Source organism: Pieris rapae, chromosome 9 (assembly GCF_905147795.1).
Source record: "Pieris rapae chromosome 9, ilPieRapa1.1, whole genome shotgun sequence".
Lineage (NCBI taxonomy): Eukaryota > Metazoa > Arthropoda > Insecta > Lepidoptera > Pieridae > Pieris > Pieris rapae.
Window position 1 is genome coordinate 6,068,969 of NC_059517.1, and position 13,905 is coordinate 6,082,873.

At 32.6% G+C, this 13,905-nt stretch overlaps 2 protein-coding genes across 3 annotated transcripts; one reads left to right on the plus strand and one right to left on the minus strand.

Moving 5' to 3' along the window:
* Positions 1-176: 176 nt before the first annotated feature.
* On the minus strand, positions 177-7,334 carry LOC111003695 (ubiquitin-like-conjugating enzyme ATG10). 2 transcript variants are annotated; one of them, XM_045629502.1, is made up of 3 exons: positions 7,320-7,334; positions 1,237-1,624; positions 177-1,007 (listed from the first exon to the last, which is right to left on the minus strand). In XM_045629502.1, exons 2-3 carry the CDS (start codon positions 1,518-1,520, stop codon positions 809-811), a joined length of 483 nt encoding a protein of 160 aa, XP_045485458.1. In that variant the 5' UTR covers positions 1,521-1,624; positions 7,320-7,334; the 3' UTR covers positions 177-808. The 2 variants fall into 2 exon arrangements, with proteins under 2 accessions (XP_045485458.1, XP_022130040.2); XM_022274348.2 differs by lacking the exon at positions 7,320-7,334 and having other exon boundaries at positions 1,237-1,716.
* Positions 7,335-7,532: 198 nt separating this feature from the next.
* Positions 7,533-12,891, plus strand: LOC111003704 (retinoblastoma-binding protein 5 homolog). The gene is made up of 11 exons (XM_022274360.2): positions 7,533-7,728; positions 7,812-7,837; positions 7,936-8,130; positions 8,437-8,643; positions 8,892-9,073; positions 9,660-9,779; positions 10,323-10,516; positions 11,075-11,250; positions 11,536-11,649; positions 12,594-12,714; positions 12,784-12,891. Exons 1-11 carry the CDS (start codon positions 7,710-7,712, stop codon positions 12,858-12,860), a joined length of 1,431 nt encoding a protein of 476 aa, XP_022130052.1. The 5' UTR covers positions 7,533-7,709; the 3' UTR covers positions 12,861-12,891.
* Positions 12,892-13,905: the final 1,014 nt, after the last annotated feature.

Consider the following 13,905-nt stretch of genomic DNA (forward strand, 5'->3'; position numbering starts at 1 on the left):
ACTGGTTGCAAAACATCTAAATTATAACTGCATCTAAAAATTTAAAATTCAATTATAACAGACAACCAGATATTAAGGTTAATTACACTCATTAATAAAGGCAATTGACGAAACCTTTGAAAAACTCATTAAAATTCGACAGTATATTGATAGGTGAAAAGACCATTTTTTTTAACTTCTTTATCTAATATATATTACTGTAATTTATATTTATCATTTCATCACATAAAAAATTTCTTAGTTAAGTTCTAAGTCTTTAAATTCTATTATTGTAAATGCATAGTTACAAACTATGGATTATAAAATTAAATCGTTACATATCATCTCATCAGCTGATCTAGAAAAATATACCCAAAGGACATAGACAGATTTATTAAAAACATTTACTATGTTTACCTAACATTAGATCTTAGAAAACATAAATAATATTAAGTTTGCCAGGTAATGCTGTAATGTCAACAACATTTTTTTATTATTATCTGCAAATTGAGAAACCTTCCATGTACACTATGTTTGAAGGTACGCCTATATAACTCATGAACAATATGCTGTTATTTATCATAGCAGTGATGTTTTTCCATTAAGTAATATTAAATTTAGTTTCTGGCACATCAATTTTTTATTCATAAGACTTCATATTCAAAGAAAAACATTAACCTTTTTATATTGTTGTCTTATAAGACATAGATAGATTATAATCTATTAGGTGTGATTGGTATATAATTTGAGGGTGTAAATTATAAAGCATAGATCCTGAAAAAAGACACCTTTTATGTGTGAGCACCAGATTTTAATGAAAATATTAAAATCATAAGCCATACTTTAAAGAAAGTTGTAAATTTATTATTGGAGTGATGAGACCTAGAAAAGTTACAATAATATTCTTAGATTCTGTTAAGCTAGATAGTAATTGATAAGTGTGGCATGGATGCATAATAAAGAATGGTCGACATAATACTGGATGTTCCTGTTGGGTTATAACAGAATAAAAATCCTTTTGGTTTATCCTGAAAAGACATGACAGTGCTATTAAAAATATACCACTATATTTTATTTTTTATTTATATATTACTAAACTATTTTTTTTCTATTACTTAGTTGGTTTTGAAAATTATGTTCAACTTTTTTAATGCATTATTTAACACTTTAGTCTTGGTAGTTGTAGTATGGAGCTTTTTAAGACATAGTGACTTAGTAAAGGAAAGAGGATACATTACCCATAATATACAAACTCACTCTGTAAAGGATAATTTCCTTATATCTTCCAAATTTAATGGCATTCCTGTAGAATCCCATATATTAAAACTAAATGTGGGTACACCATAGCTTAAATGGTAAAATATAACAAATTCTGCTTTAAACAATTGTTCTTTGACGTCAATAAAAGTGTTTTTCTGAATATAACTTTTACAGATATCCGAGTTTTCGTACAATTTCCAGTCATCATGAAGAAGATTAGATGTTTCAATAAAGGCTTTTGCTGAAGATAAAAATCCTTCTGCAGTTAATTCATATGCCATCTCCCATTAAGTATTAGAATTAAAAACTGTTTGATTAATATATTTTTATCGCATTTTAAGCGTTAATAATATAATGTAATCAGATGCATTTTGCACATTCAGAACTGTAAATTATAAAATATTTACCATCTAACCTTTCAGATAAATTAGAAAGTAAATACTTAAAAGTAATAACTAGCAAAACAATAAAAATTAAAATATTTTTTTTTTTTTTTTCCCTTTGGCTCTAACACTGTTTGTGCATTAGCCAGCGTCAAGTATGGGATTTTTATAATTCGTTGTTTTAATTATTTACAGTTTATGCATAATGAAAAAAACTAAGGAAACCAATCGCGACATAACATAAATAATTGAAAGCGCATAAATTTACAAAAAATCAGAATAATTAATAATGGAAAAAAATCAAAATTATAGTTTAATGTTATTATTTACAATAAACATACTTATAATACTATATACAAGGGGATTTAAATCTCGAAGAAGTAAATAAATATTGGTAGGAAGGGGAACGGACAGAGAAACTAAAGAAGTATATAAGGAAGAATGGTCATACTTAGGACAAGAAAAGAAAACATGATTCAAGTCAGAATAGCTCTCGCCACACTCACAGGCGGTACTAGTTACGATACCGAGTTTGTGCAAATGAACTGGAAGGCTGTTATGTCCCAGACGCATACGGATTATAGTAGAAGTGGCAGTTTTACCAAGCGACAATTTGGCAAACCACGGCTTCCTGGGAACGGAAGACTGTATATCATACAAGAAACGACCCTTAATCCGGCCGTTCTTTTCCCAACACATATTCCACGATTTGTGGAGATATATGCCGGGCAAAGCAGCAAGATCATGGCCAAAATTCTTGTACGGGTATACGTCACCGGTCACAGTAGCACTGTTAGCCAAACTGTCAGCTTTCACATTTCCAGAGATACCACAGTGACTAGGTATCCAACAAAATGATACTAAATAGTTGTGTAATTGGCATTGCAACAGCTTTCTCCTACATTCAAATATAACATGAAAGAATGGGTTTAGTTTAAGTGAAAATTTTGCTAAGCTCTGTAATGCACTTAAGGAATCGGTAAATACAACGGTTTTTTTGAGTTTGAAACACAGCACATATTCAAGAGCTTTTAGTAGTCCAAAACATTCACCGGTAAAGACCGATGATTCTGGAGGTAATTTAATTTTCTGAACTATGTTGTACTGTTTGTGGTACACTCCAACACCAACACACCCATTGGAGTGTTTAGAAGCATCTGTATACATTTGATGCCAGTTAGGCCATTTCATATTGACATTGGAATTAAAGTTTGCATTGGCATTAAAATCAGATTTTTCAATGCCAATAGAAAAGCATATCTCAGGAGAAAGAAGTAGAGAATCATAAGAAGAGCTAAATAGGGGAAGTATATAAAAGGAATGAGTTGGGGCTTGTAATTGTTTAAATTTCAGAAAGCTTTTTAATAGACAAGGTAAAGGTTTATGTGAAGAGGGTAATTTTTGAGAAAGAGATTCCAGTTTGGAAATGAGGGGATGATTATGGAACTGGACAGTTCTAAAAATGAATCTATCTGACAGATATTGACGCCTTAAGTTTAATGGAGGGTCACAACATTCTATTTGCAGAGCATTAACCGGACTCGATTTCATCGCACCAGAAACAATCCTCAAAGCCCTAGACTGTATGAGATCTAGTTTTCTAAAGCCTGCTACATTACCTGGATCTAAGAAAAAGGTCCCAAAATCAAGAACGCTTCTAATGACAGCATTATATACCAACCTCAATGTGGCCGGGTGAGCACCCCACCAAACTCCACTGAGACATCTCAGCATATTCAAGTGTCGCTCACATTTACCAACCACAAATTCGCAGTGTGGTTGACCTGTTAGTTTAGAATCAAGTATAACTCCTAAGAACTTTACTTGATTATTGACGGGTAATATATTATCGCAATCATATCTTATAGTTGGTGAGGGAGGAGTTCTGGATTTAGTGAAAAGTACGACGGTACTTTTTGAGGGAGACAGATCTAGGCCATTTGCATCCATCCAAGATTTTAGGAAAGATAAAGAGGACGAGACACGTTGTTCAGCATTACTTACAGACTTATCAGAGGCATAAATAACCAAGTCATCGGCATATTGTAATATACTAACTGAATCTCCGATAGAGTTTTCTAGGTCATGTGTATAAATATTGTACAATAAAGGACTCAGCACAGACCCTTGTGGCAAGCCCTTCCATACCAGCCTACTAGGCATGTAAGGGCCGCCAACATCTAAAATAATTTTCCTCTCTGATAGAAGATTTACAATGAAATTATTTAAAAAATAAGGAACCTTTAATTTATCTAATTTAGTTTTTAGAATATGTAACAAAACATTATCATAAGCCGAATTAATATCCAAGAAAGCTGCAACTACTGACTTTTTATTTGAGAAAGCATTACGAATGTCCGTGACTAATATGCCTAAATTGTCACACACACTTTTACCTTTTCGAAATCCAAACTGAGTTGGTGACAGATATTTATTATTTTCTATATACCATTCAAGCCGATTTTTAATTAAATGTTCAACAACTTTTGTTATCACCGATGACAAGACTATAGGACGGTATGATTTAATATCAGATCGAATCTTAGACGGTTTTAAAAATGGCAGCACTATTTGACTTCGCCAAGATGGCGGTATGTCATTTGTCAAAAGAACTTTATTTATTAAATTTAAAAAGTAATTTAATCCATTTTCGCCAAGGTGAGACAAAAAGGAATATGGGATCCCATCTTCCCCAGGAGCACTGTCTTTAACGTAATTTAATACACCTTTTAATTCTAATAACGTAAAAGGTAGATTTAGTGAGGAAGGGACAACATCAGAGTTATTTTGTGTAGAAGAGTGGATGAGATCTGGAGCAGAAGGAGGAGCCAAGCGATCAAGGAATTGATCAGCTAATTCTATAGGAAGCAACGACGGGTTAGAAGGATTGATAGCTGACCTGAATCTTTTGATATTTCGCCAAATGACAGAAGTATTTATTCCAGGTGATAAAGAGCTACAATATTTCCTCCAACCCTCAGATTTCTTTTTTTTAAATAGTTTTTTAACCTCTTTCATTACATTCATTAAGACCTCGTATTTTTCCATAGACATATCATTGCGATAATTAAGCTCAGCTGCCTTGCGTTTTTTAATAGCTGTGGTACATTCTTCATCCCACCATGGTGGAGATGACAACTTATTACTACTCGGCTTTTTCCTAGGAAAAACACTATCAGCCGATTCTAACAAAACATCTTGTAAATAATTACTATTTGTGACATTATCTTCTGAGCAATTATTCAGTTTCTCTTCTACTAATAAACTGTATTGACTCCATTTCGAGTCTATGATTTTGTGTTTAAGGCGAGACTTTTTAATAAACATATTACTATTTTTTTTACAGGGAAATGAAATGATTATGGGATAATGATCACTATTGTAAGATGAACACAAAGTAGACCAAGAGAGAGAAGATGCTAAATTGGGAGTACAGATGGACAGGTCAATGGCACTAATTACTTCACCAGGCTTTGTAAGGCGAGTAGGAGAACCCGTATTTAAAATGCACAGGTTATACATGTCTAAGATATCCAATAATTCATACCCGTACCTATTAGATACTGAACTACCCCACGATGTATGATGAGAGTTGAAATCACCCAGAATCATGAAAGGCTGAGGGAGAACTGAAATTAAGTTTTTAATTTCATTGAATATTTGCAAGGAGGGGTGAGGGACATATACAGAGACAAAACAGATACCATCAACAATAGCTGTAATGATAGAAAAGCTGTTACTATGTGAAGGAAGAGGGAAGGAAGAAAAGATGCTTGAGTTTCTGATGAGCAGGCATACACCACCATACCCATCAGCCCTGTCTTCTCTTAAGCAAGAATAACCAGGGATTTTGAATACCTGATCTGGCTTTAGCCAGGTTTCAGATAAAGAAAAAATAAAAGGATTAAAATTATTTATAATGTGTATAATTTCATGCTTTTTGTTTATAATACTGCGGCAGTTCCATTGAACTAACCTGTCCATGTTGGCCATTATTATTATCAGTGTAGGAATTAATTAAATTAGCAGCGTGGGACGGTATAGATAAATTAGGTTGAGAAAGTAATTTAATTAATGTAGTAATTAACTCTATTATTGTCTGTTGTGAATTTGCATTAGGCGATGATGGTAATGCACATCCATTAGAAGGCTCTGGCATATTGTAGTCTCTTACAAGAGACTCATGTGCTACATGATCGAAACCTTTACTGTGTTGAGGAGGCGTTCTGGGTTTAGTGAAGACTGTTTTTTTATAAGATATTGTACGTGGAGGTGGTGAACCAGGCAATACTGTATTTCCACCAGGAAGAAATTTACTTGGGAGAGAGGATACAACATCAGCAAATGATTTCGAAATTGGGGGATGTAATTTTGACGCTTCAATATAAGATAAGCTATTCTCTGCCATTGTTACTTTTATATCTGTTTGTCTCACATATTCTGGGCATTTTTTGCTTGAAGCAAAGTGCAGCCCAGAGCATAAGCAGCAAGAACCATGGTCTTCCTCTACATTACAAGTATCTCCAGTGTGGCCTTGACCACACTTGTAACACCTGGGCTTTGACCTGCATTGGACCTTGGTGTGCCCAAAGCGGCAACAATTAAAGCACTGAATTGTGGGATACACATACAATTTAACCGGCATAGAATTATAACACATAAATATCCGTTTAGGCAAAACTTGTCCATCAAATGTAAAAACAACTGTTTGTGAAGGTTTCCACGTAGGTGAGTTATTGACCATGATTTTATAATTAAGTCGCCTGATTTTTATAATTTCCCCACATCCAATGGGTATGTTAGTGTTTTCCATAATATCTTCAGGAGACCATTCCGTTGGTACTCCCCTAACCAAACCCATCCTTGTAATATTGAAAGTAGGGATAAAAGCTTTCATGTTGTTAGTTGGTAAGCAGTTTGAATTTATAAAGCTGTTTGCGTCTGTATATTTACTAAAAGTTAATGTCATTTTATTTCTGCCAATACGTTTTAAACTACCATCTACAATATTTTTAAACAGAAATTTTTTTAAAAATCTCCCGAATACAACTGGGTGTAAAACTGTGCTATCATCTTCAGCAGACTGTACTTTCTGCACATGTACCACAAACGGGCCGTGGTCATTGGCATCGTAACTAGCCCTACCAATTTGTGTGGTGGGTTTAGAAGATATACCAGTGGAAAGAAGAGGCATTGTTGTCTTATTTGTGGAAGGACTAGGTGGAGGCAAATTGTTGGTTGGTGGTGTCACAGTGGTCTCAGCAAATTCATCTGTGCATTGACAAGAATGACTGTCTGATGGTTTAGAGTGTTCTGTAGTACTTTTGCGTTTCCTTTTATTGCAATGTTTGCAAATTTTGTGTAAATTTTGTCTGTGACTGCGCTTCAGCTTCCTTTTGGAGGCCAAAGAACAGTCTGAATCCATACCGGATTCATTGGAAATGGTGATAAATGCAACCGCGGGGGGCGCCGTGCCCCCCGGGTCCGGAGGCTCGTTCATAAAACTCAGAAAAGCTTACCAAAACTCGAAGAAAGAAGAAGAAAAATATAAATAATAATACAAATTATAAATATATACAATATTTAACTATTCTGATCACTAAATTTTTAAAAATATTATTTTACAGAAAATTCAAGCAAAAATCGCGCCCGCCAAATTCGAAGCTTCCCGCGTTTTTTTTAATTAAAATATTAAACAATTATCGCAAGAAGAACAGTCAACAGACTGAGTGAAATACTCGCTAAATGCAGAGTATATTAAATACTATGCATTAGTTTTAGCGATGACACTAGACTATAAATAACAACATTTTATATTAGTTCAGAGGCGGAAGTGAAGAGGGCGTGATTATATTTTTGGCAAAACTTTAAAAATATCTTCCCTACTATATTAACACTCTTTGATTTTATAGTCTAATCTGTGTCGGCTTGTTTACTAAATTCAATATTTTGCCTTTTGGACTCACAATTTCTTTGATCCTGCTTGAAATTATTACTTACTAATAATTTGAGATACATATTGTGTCTTTTACATTGATATCATAGAAATCATTTACCTATTATCTAAAATAAGTTTCCTTAGTTATCATGAATCTTGAACTACTTGGTAAAGAATTTAAATACAAAAATATATTTTATGCTTTTTTCAAGTTTTTTAACTGTGCTAAGTTATTTTTTATTATGTTTCAGAATCGTTTGGTCAGAATTATCCAGAGGTATGTTGTATTTAGCCAGTAATACATGTTTAATTTAAGTGTATGATATTATATTAATCTTCAGGGTTATGTTTCTATTGGATTGAAACATTTTGCAGGAATTTGATGGTGCACTAGATTCTATATCTTTAGCGGCAACTTGTGCATTCAACAGACGTGGCACATTATTAGCCGTTGGATGCAATGATGGAAGAATATTTATATGGGATTTCCTGACCAGAGGCATAGCAAAGTCTTTATCTGCCCATGTATATCCAGTGTGCAGTTTAAGTTGGTCCAGAAATTGTAAAAAGGTTTTGATATATTATTACCTAGTCCTACCTAATCTGGTTGAAAAAAGATTTTTCTTTTTTACATAGTATGACTAATAAGTACATAATTTTTACTACAGCATTGATATAAGTATCTAATAGCAATCATTTTAGCTAATAAGCTTATTTTTGATATAAGTGCAAATCAAATATTTATTTCTCTGGAGCATGTGGTTGTTAGATTCAGTTTATTAGATTCTTAGGTTTGACTTTCTGCTTCCTCTACCAGTCTTCATTAAAATTATCTAAAGAAACTGCCTTTTAATTGTTTAATGTGGTATGTTGTAGCTGTTATCATCATCAACAGACCACAATGTCTGTATATGGGATGTGTTATCTGGAGAATGTGAGCAACGATATAGATTTCCAACTCCCATACAACGTGTTCAGTTTGATCCTCGAAATGATAAACGTTTCCTAGTCTGCCCTATGAGACATGCTGCATTATTAGTAGATACAGAAGGGGGTCATAAAATATTACCAATTGATGATGATGTAAGTGAAAAAAAGCGTAATAACATTTTAAATTAATTAATAAGAATTTAAACTTTAAAAAGATTTACTAAAGATATTTTATTTTTAAATATATTTTACTAAAGAAAAATATAGTGGTCATCCAAACAATTTTATAATGGACCCATTAGACATTATCAGCCTTAAGTTTTAAAGTTAGGTCTCAACTATTGTCAAGTCTGGTTGGTCTGGATTGGTCTTTGATAATCAAAAATCAAACTAAATTTTAGGGTGATATAAATGTTATTGCTTCATTTGATCGTCGTGGTGACTATGTCTACACAGGAAATGCAAAAGGAAAAATTTTGATACTAGACTCACAGAAACTAACTGTTAAAGCAAGTTTCAAAATAACAGTTGGTACATCCAGCACAACTGGCATTAAAAGTATTGAGTTTGCAAGACGAGGCGAGTGAGTATTATATATCCAAGTAGAGATGTCAAAAATTTTATATTTTTCTTTATTATGTTCTTTATTGTGTATAAGAAGTTAATGGAACAATGGCAACTGTTACAGTATTAATTGTAGAACATGTTATTTACGATTTACTGTTTTTATTATTTAAAAAAAAAATATTGTTTAACTCCCATATTTTGACCTTGAGTATCTAAGTAGGTATTATTATTTTTTTTATAAATAAATATAAATGGTCCAAAGTGCATTTTGCAATGTATACATCTTACAAGAATCTAAGAAGTAAAGTTGAAATAGCCTCAATATTGTCTTGTTCCAAAGAAAGTGTTTAAATATGTTTATAAACTATTAAGTAGTATAAAAGCTATATACCTACAAATAATTCTGTCAATCGCTTCTTTTCTCATATATTGTTGATTTAAAATATATGAAAGAGAGAAGAAATTCGAATAAAATAAGATCAGTAACATAAAAAATTAGGTTTAAATTTTACGATCGCAGTTAAATTAACTAAGAATAAAATATGAATAGGCGTGGCATGTAATTTTACTTCAAAAGTAAAAACGATATTTTTGAATTTCAGTTGTTTTTTGGTAAACACATCTGATCGTGTTATTCGTGTGTATGATACAAATACTGTCCTGAAATGTGGAGTTAATGGAGAACCTGAGCCTATACAAAAGCTACAGGACCTGGTTAATAAGTATGTTTCGATTAGCTATGGTTAAACCTAAGAATATCTTTATAAGAAAAGCGCTGTCTATTTTTCAAAATTCATAGCAAATTTTTTCATTATCATAAGACTAACAAATCATTTTAAGGGTCTGTTTCACAATGGTCGGATAAGTTCCGAATAAGCTAATTATTACTTGTTAGTAGGATAAACACTATTGTTGCGTTTCACGACTGTCAGATAGCGCTATTCGTCATAAAACGCGAAGTATCTTATTTGGTCTTAGTTTGGTACTTTTATCTTTCAAATAATTTATGTGTTGCATAGCTATTTCTTACTTTATTCATACATTGTGAAACAGGCCCTAAATGTAATATAATGTTTGTATAATTTCCATTATACAAACACTGTTATTCATTTTTGCTATATAGTATATACCTAAACTTTACTAGTTACAAGTTTAATTTAAATATCGATTTGATGAATGATAGATAGCTCTTCAGTCAATAAATATTTCTCATAAAAATTGAATTCGTATCGCTTATAATATATTTTTATTTTAATCTCTACCAGGACGACATGGAAGAAATGCTGTTTCTCAGGTGACGGAGAATATATATGTGCGGGTTCAGCACGGCAACACGCGCTCTATATTTGGGAGAAGTCTATCGGGAACTTGGTGAAGATTTTGCACGGTACAAAGGGAGAGATGCTTTTGGATGTGGTTTGGCATCCCATAAGGCCTATAATAGCTAGTATAAGTGCAGGTAAATACAAATTTATATGAATTAAGCCAATTGAAATATGTATCTGTAACCCGGTCCAGTCCGTTTTAAAAAAACTGTCAAAAACTATTAAAGTAATTTGAGGTTTGGGCCATTCACTAAGTAGGAATATTATTTAAATGACAGTTTCAGCAAATGTATTTTCCGTTTTCATTACATTGAAATACTCGATTGAGTTTAAAGTTAAAACCTTGTAATAAGACTGAATTATTTTTTTTATGTAAACAACAGTTTTATCTTCAAAATAGATTTATTTATTCTAATCTTAAAACAAGGGATTAAAAATCAATGTTGATCATATTAAACGAATTAAATTTTATTGTTTATATAAATCAGTCCGATTAGTTTATATGACATAATTACAACTAAAAACAAATGAAACTCGCTATTGCTTTCTTTTGTTTTACATAAATATTATGGGCCTTTTACATTAATTAATATCACATAATCGTTATGCATCTATTAACAAAATAGGTGACCATATTCGCTAGGAATCGATACGATTTAGTTCGTAATTATTTATACAGTTATATAATGTAGGTGTTGTCTCAATCTGGGCACAGAACCAAGTTGAGAATTGGTCAGCGTTTGCACCAGACTTCAAGGAGTTGGACGAAAACGTTGAATACGAGGAGAGAGAGAGTGAGTTTGATGTAGAAGATGAAGATCGGTCGGTGGATATGTGTGGGGAAAGCCGGGATGACGAGCAAGTTGAGGTAGGTTAAATCTCTAATGCTCATTTTTATAATATCATTGCCCTACATTTTATTTTATTTCTCTTAATATCCCTGCAAAAACTCAGAAAAAATCATGTTTCGCCGTAATGTTAAAAAAAAACATTTTTTTTCTTCGATTAAAAGGGCCGTTCAAGTATTTAAATAAAATCAAACACCCCTCGCTTCAGTAGCACTACAGGTTTTTGATTTTCTTATTAGTGATTATGATGTGAACTATATTTATTTGCTTTATTACGAAAGTATATTTTCGATAAATGTTGTAAGGTGGACGTAACGACGTGTGAGCCAGTGGCTGCGTTCTGCAGCTCTGATGAAGAAGGTGAAGATGAGAATTTGTTGGCTTTCCTTCCTATTGCACCAGAGATCGAGGAACCTGAGGTAATAAAATATTTTTCATTCCTTTTGTTTAATTTCGCCTGGGTTCTATTAAGTGATAATATATTTTATAACTGGTTAATTGTAAGCATTATGTTTGTCTACGCCGTAAAACACATTGTTTTTAAATTTTTATACTTGTTTCTTTGTTTTTTTATTGTCTTCTTTTCTGTGTTTTGTTAAGTGTGACCTTGTTGGCGCGGCTACAAAAAAATAAATATACTCCTTTTAATGTTAATTTCGTCATACCTTGTATGTAATATGTATTATCTTATTATATTTATATACCAAACTCTACTTTGCTTGGTTCTACACAGTGTATTATTTCTATTCAAACAACGACTTATTACGCCAGAAATGTACATAATTTTGCGTCGCTATATCGCTTGCTGTTAACTGGTGAGAGAGAAGTGAAACGCTCGGAAATCAATACTAGAATGGTCGTTTATTTTAGAAAATGTATTTATTAAACTATAAGTAGTAAATTCTAACAGAAGAAACGCTATACCTTTAAAAAACTGATAGAAGGTTCTTTAAGGACCGATCAGGTCACCAAATTCCAAAAAAGTACATTATTTCTTTTGCATTTTACGTCATCATTTCATGAAGTAGTGAAGAAGTGAAAAAATATATGGTTAGTTTATGTCCATTTTGAAAGACCGATACACGATTAAAATAACTTCCCTTGGTAGAATAAAATCCAAACATAGCCAATTTTTGACACTGAATTTATTTTATGACCAAAATGTATATTGAACGTATTTTTAAAACTTACACGATATATTTTATCGCAAGTCGCCATTTCAGAAAAAATGCTAAAATAACATTAATTTAATGTTTTATATAACTAATTGTTATAACGGGCATTAGTGCTCCAACTCCCCTCCGCCCGCAGACAGGGCTTTAAGTTCTGCTACGGTTAAGTTAAATATATGTATATTTTTAAGGACGGCTGGGCAGCAACGCAAGAGACAGTCACGCCTACAGAGACGCCTGAGAAACTGCAACCGGCCGCTAAGAGACCACGCACCAGTACATACGATATTGCACTCAACATTGATCCGCCTGGTAGGCAAAAGTTTCTATATAGAAATAAAGTATGCCTTAGTTTTTTTTAATTATTTACTCTTCTTTAAGATCAACCGATGGCGTATGGAGGCAAGAATAAGCAAGCGGCCGGGAGTAAAAAGGTTGCTGGAAGACCTAGAAAATGAATATAAATAATAAACTAAACTGATCAGCAAATAATGAGCTCTTATTTCAATATAAATAACGTTCAAAATTTTTTATACGTTTGATATTAAGTATTCGAAGAAGTGGTATCAATTAAATATACTAGCTAGAATCGGAATAATAGAAAGAAAAAATACGGTCTATCCCCACTTTGGCGATTAAAAAGAGTGATGGAGAGTTTATTGCCAGCTCTTCTCTTCCGTTCTATGCCCTTGATTTGAGAACTGGCAGTAATTGTAAAATTAGAAGCATTTAATTTATATTTGTTTTTTTGACGTTCATTAGTGTACATTATGTTACCTATATGATTTTTGAATTTTGACTCAATCAGAATGATGGCAATGTGGCTTATATACAACATCCACCACAAATCAAGAGAAATTTGTTAAATCTTGATCTGAGATTAATCTACATCTAAAATAAATGTTTTTACCCTGAAACGATTAGTGTTACGGTGCAGATGGCACGGTTTATCTTATTCTCTAAAGTCAATGCATAAATATCGAAACGCATTTCCTATCCTATTTTTCTGCTTGATTTAATAATAGGTACATTGACGAATATATAATAATAAAGCCTTTATTGCTGTATTTACATATTAGGTACATAAATAAACTCATAAAAGTGTGAAATACTAAAAAAGGTATCACTAAAAATTAAAACTAATAATCGGCAAGACTTTAGTAAACAGCTTGAATCCTTAGACATAGGCCTCCTCTAAGGACTTACACTCTCCTCTGTTTCGGGATTTACGCATCCAATGAGGGCCAGCTACTCTTCGGAAATCATCTTCCCATCTGTTCATTTCTCTTCCTCGTTTTCTTTTGTCATTGCGAGGAAGCCATTCCGTCACTTTCTTCGTCCATTTACCTAAATTTTCTCTTATAATGTGTCCTGTACCTTTCCTTTTCAATCTTTTACTAGAACTAACAGCATTTCTAAACTTTGTCCTGTATTCTTCTAGCTTTACTCTATATCTTTAAATTTCAGACCTTGCCTCTTGCCTCAGCCCTATTTAAATATTCT

Coding starts and splice junctions, on each gene's coding strand:
- LOC111003695 (XM_045629502.1), bottom strand. CDS start 1,520: ATGGCATATGAATTAACTGCAGAAGGATTTTTATCTTCAGCAAAAGCC. Junction 1,008..1,236: donor AGGAAATTATCCTTTACAGA/GTGAGTTTGTAT, acceptor ATGTCTTTTCAG/GATAAACCAAAAGGATTTTT.
- LOC111003704 (XM_022274360.2), top strand. Junction 10,517..11,074: donor AATAGCTAGTATAAGTGCAG/GTAAATACAAAT, acceptor TATATAATGTAG/GTGTTGTCTCAATCTGGGCA. Junction 11,650..12,593: donor CAGAGATCGAGGAACCTGAG/GTAATAAAATAT, acceptor TATATTTTTAAG/GACGGCTGGGCAGCAACGCA.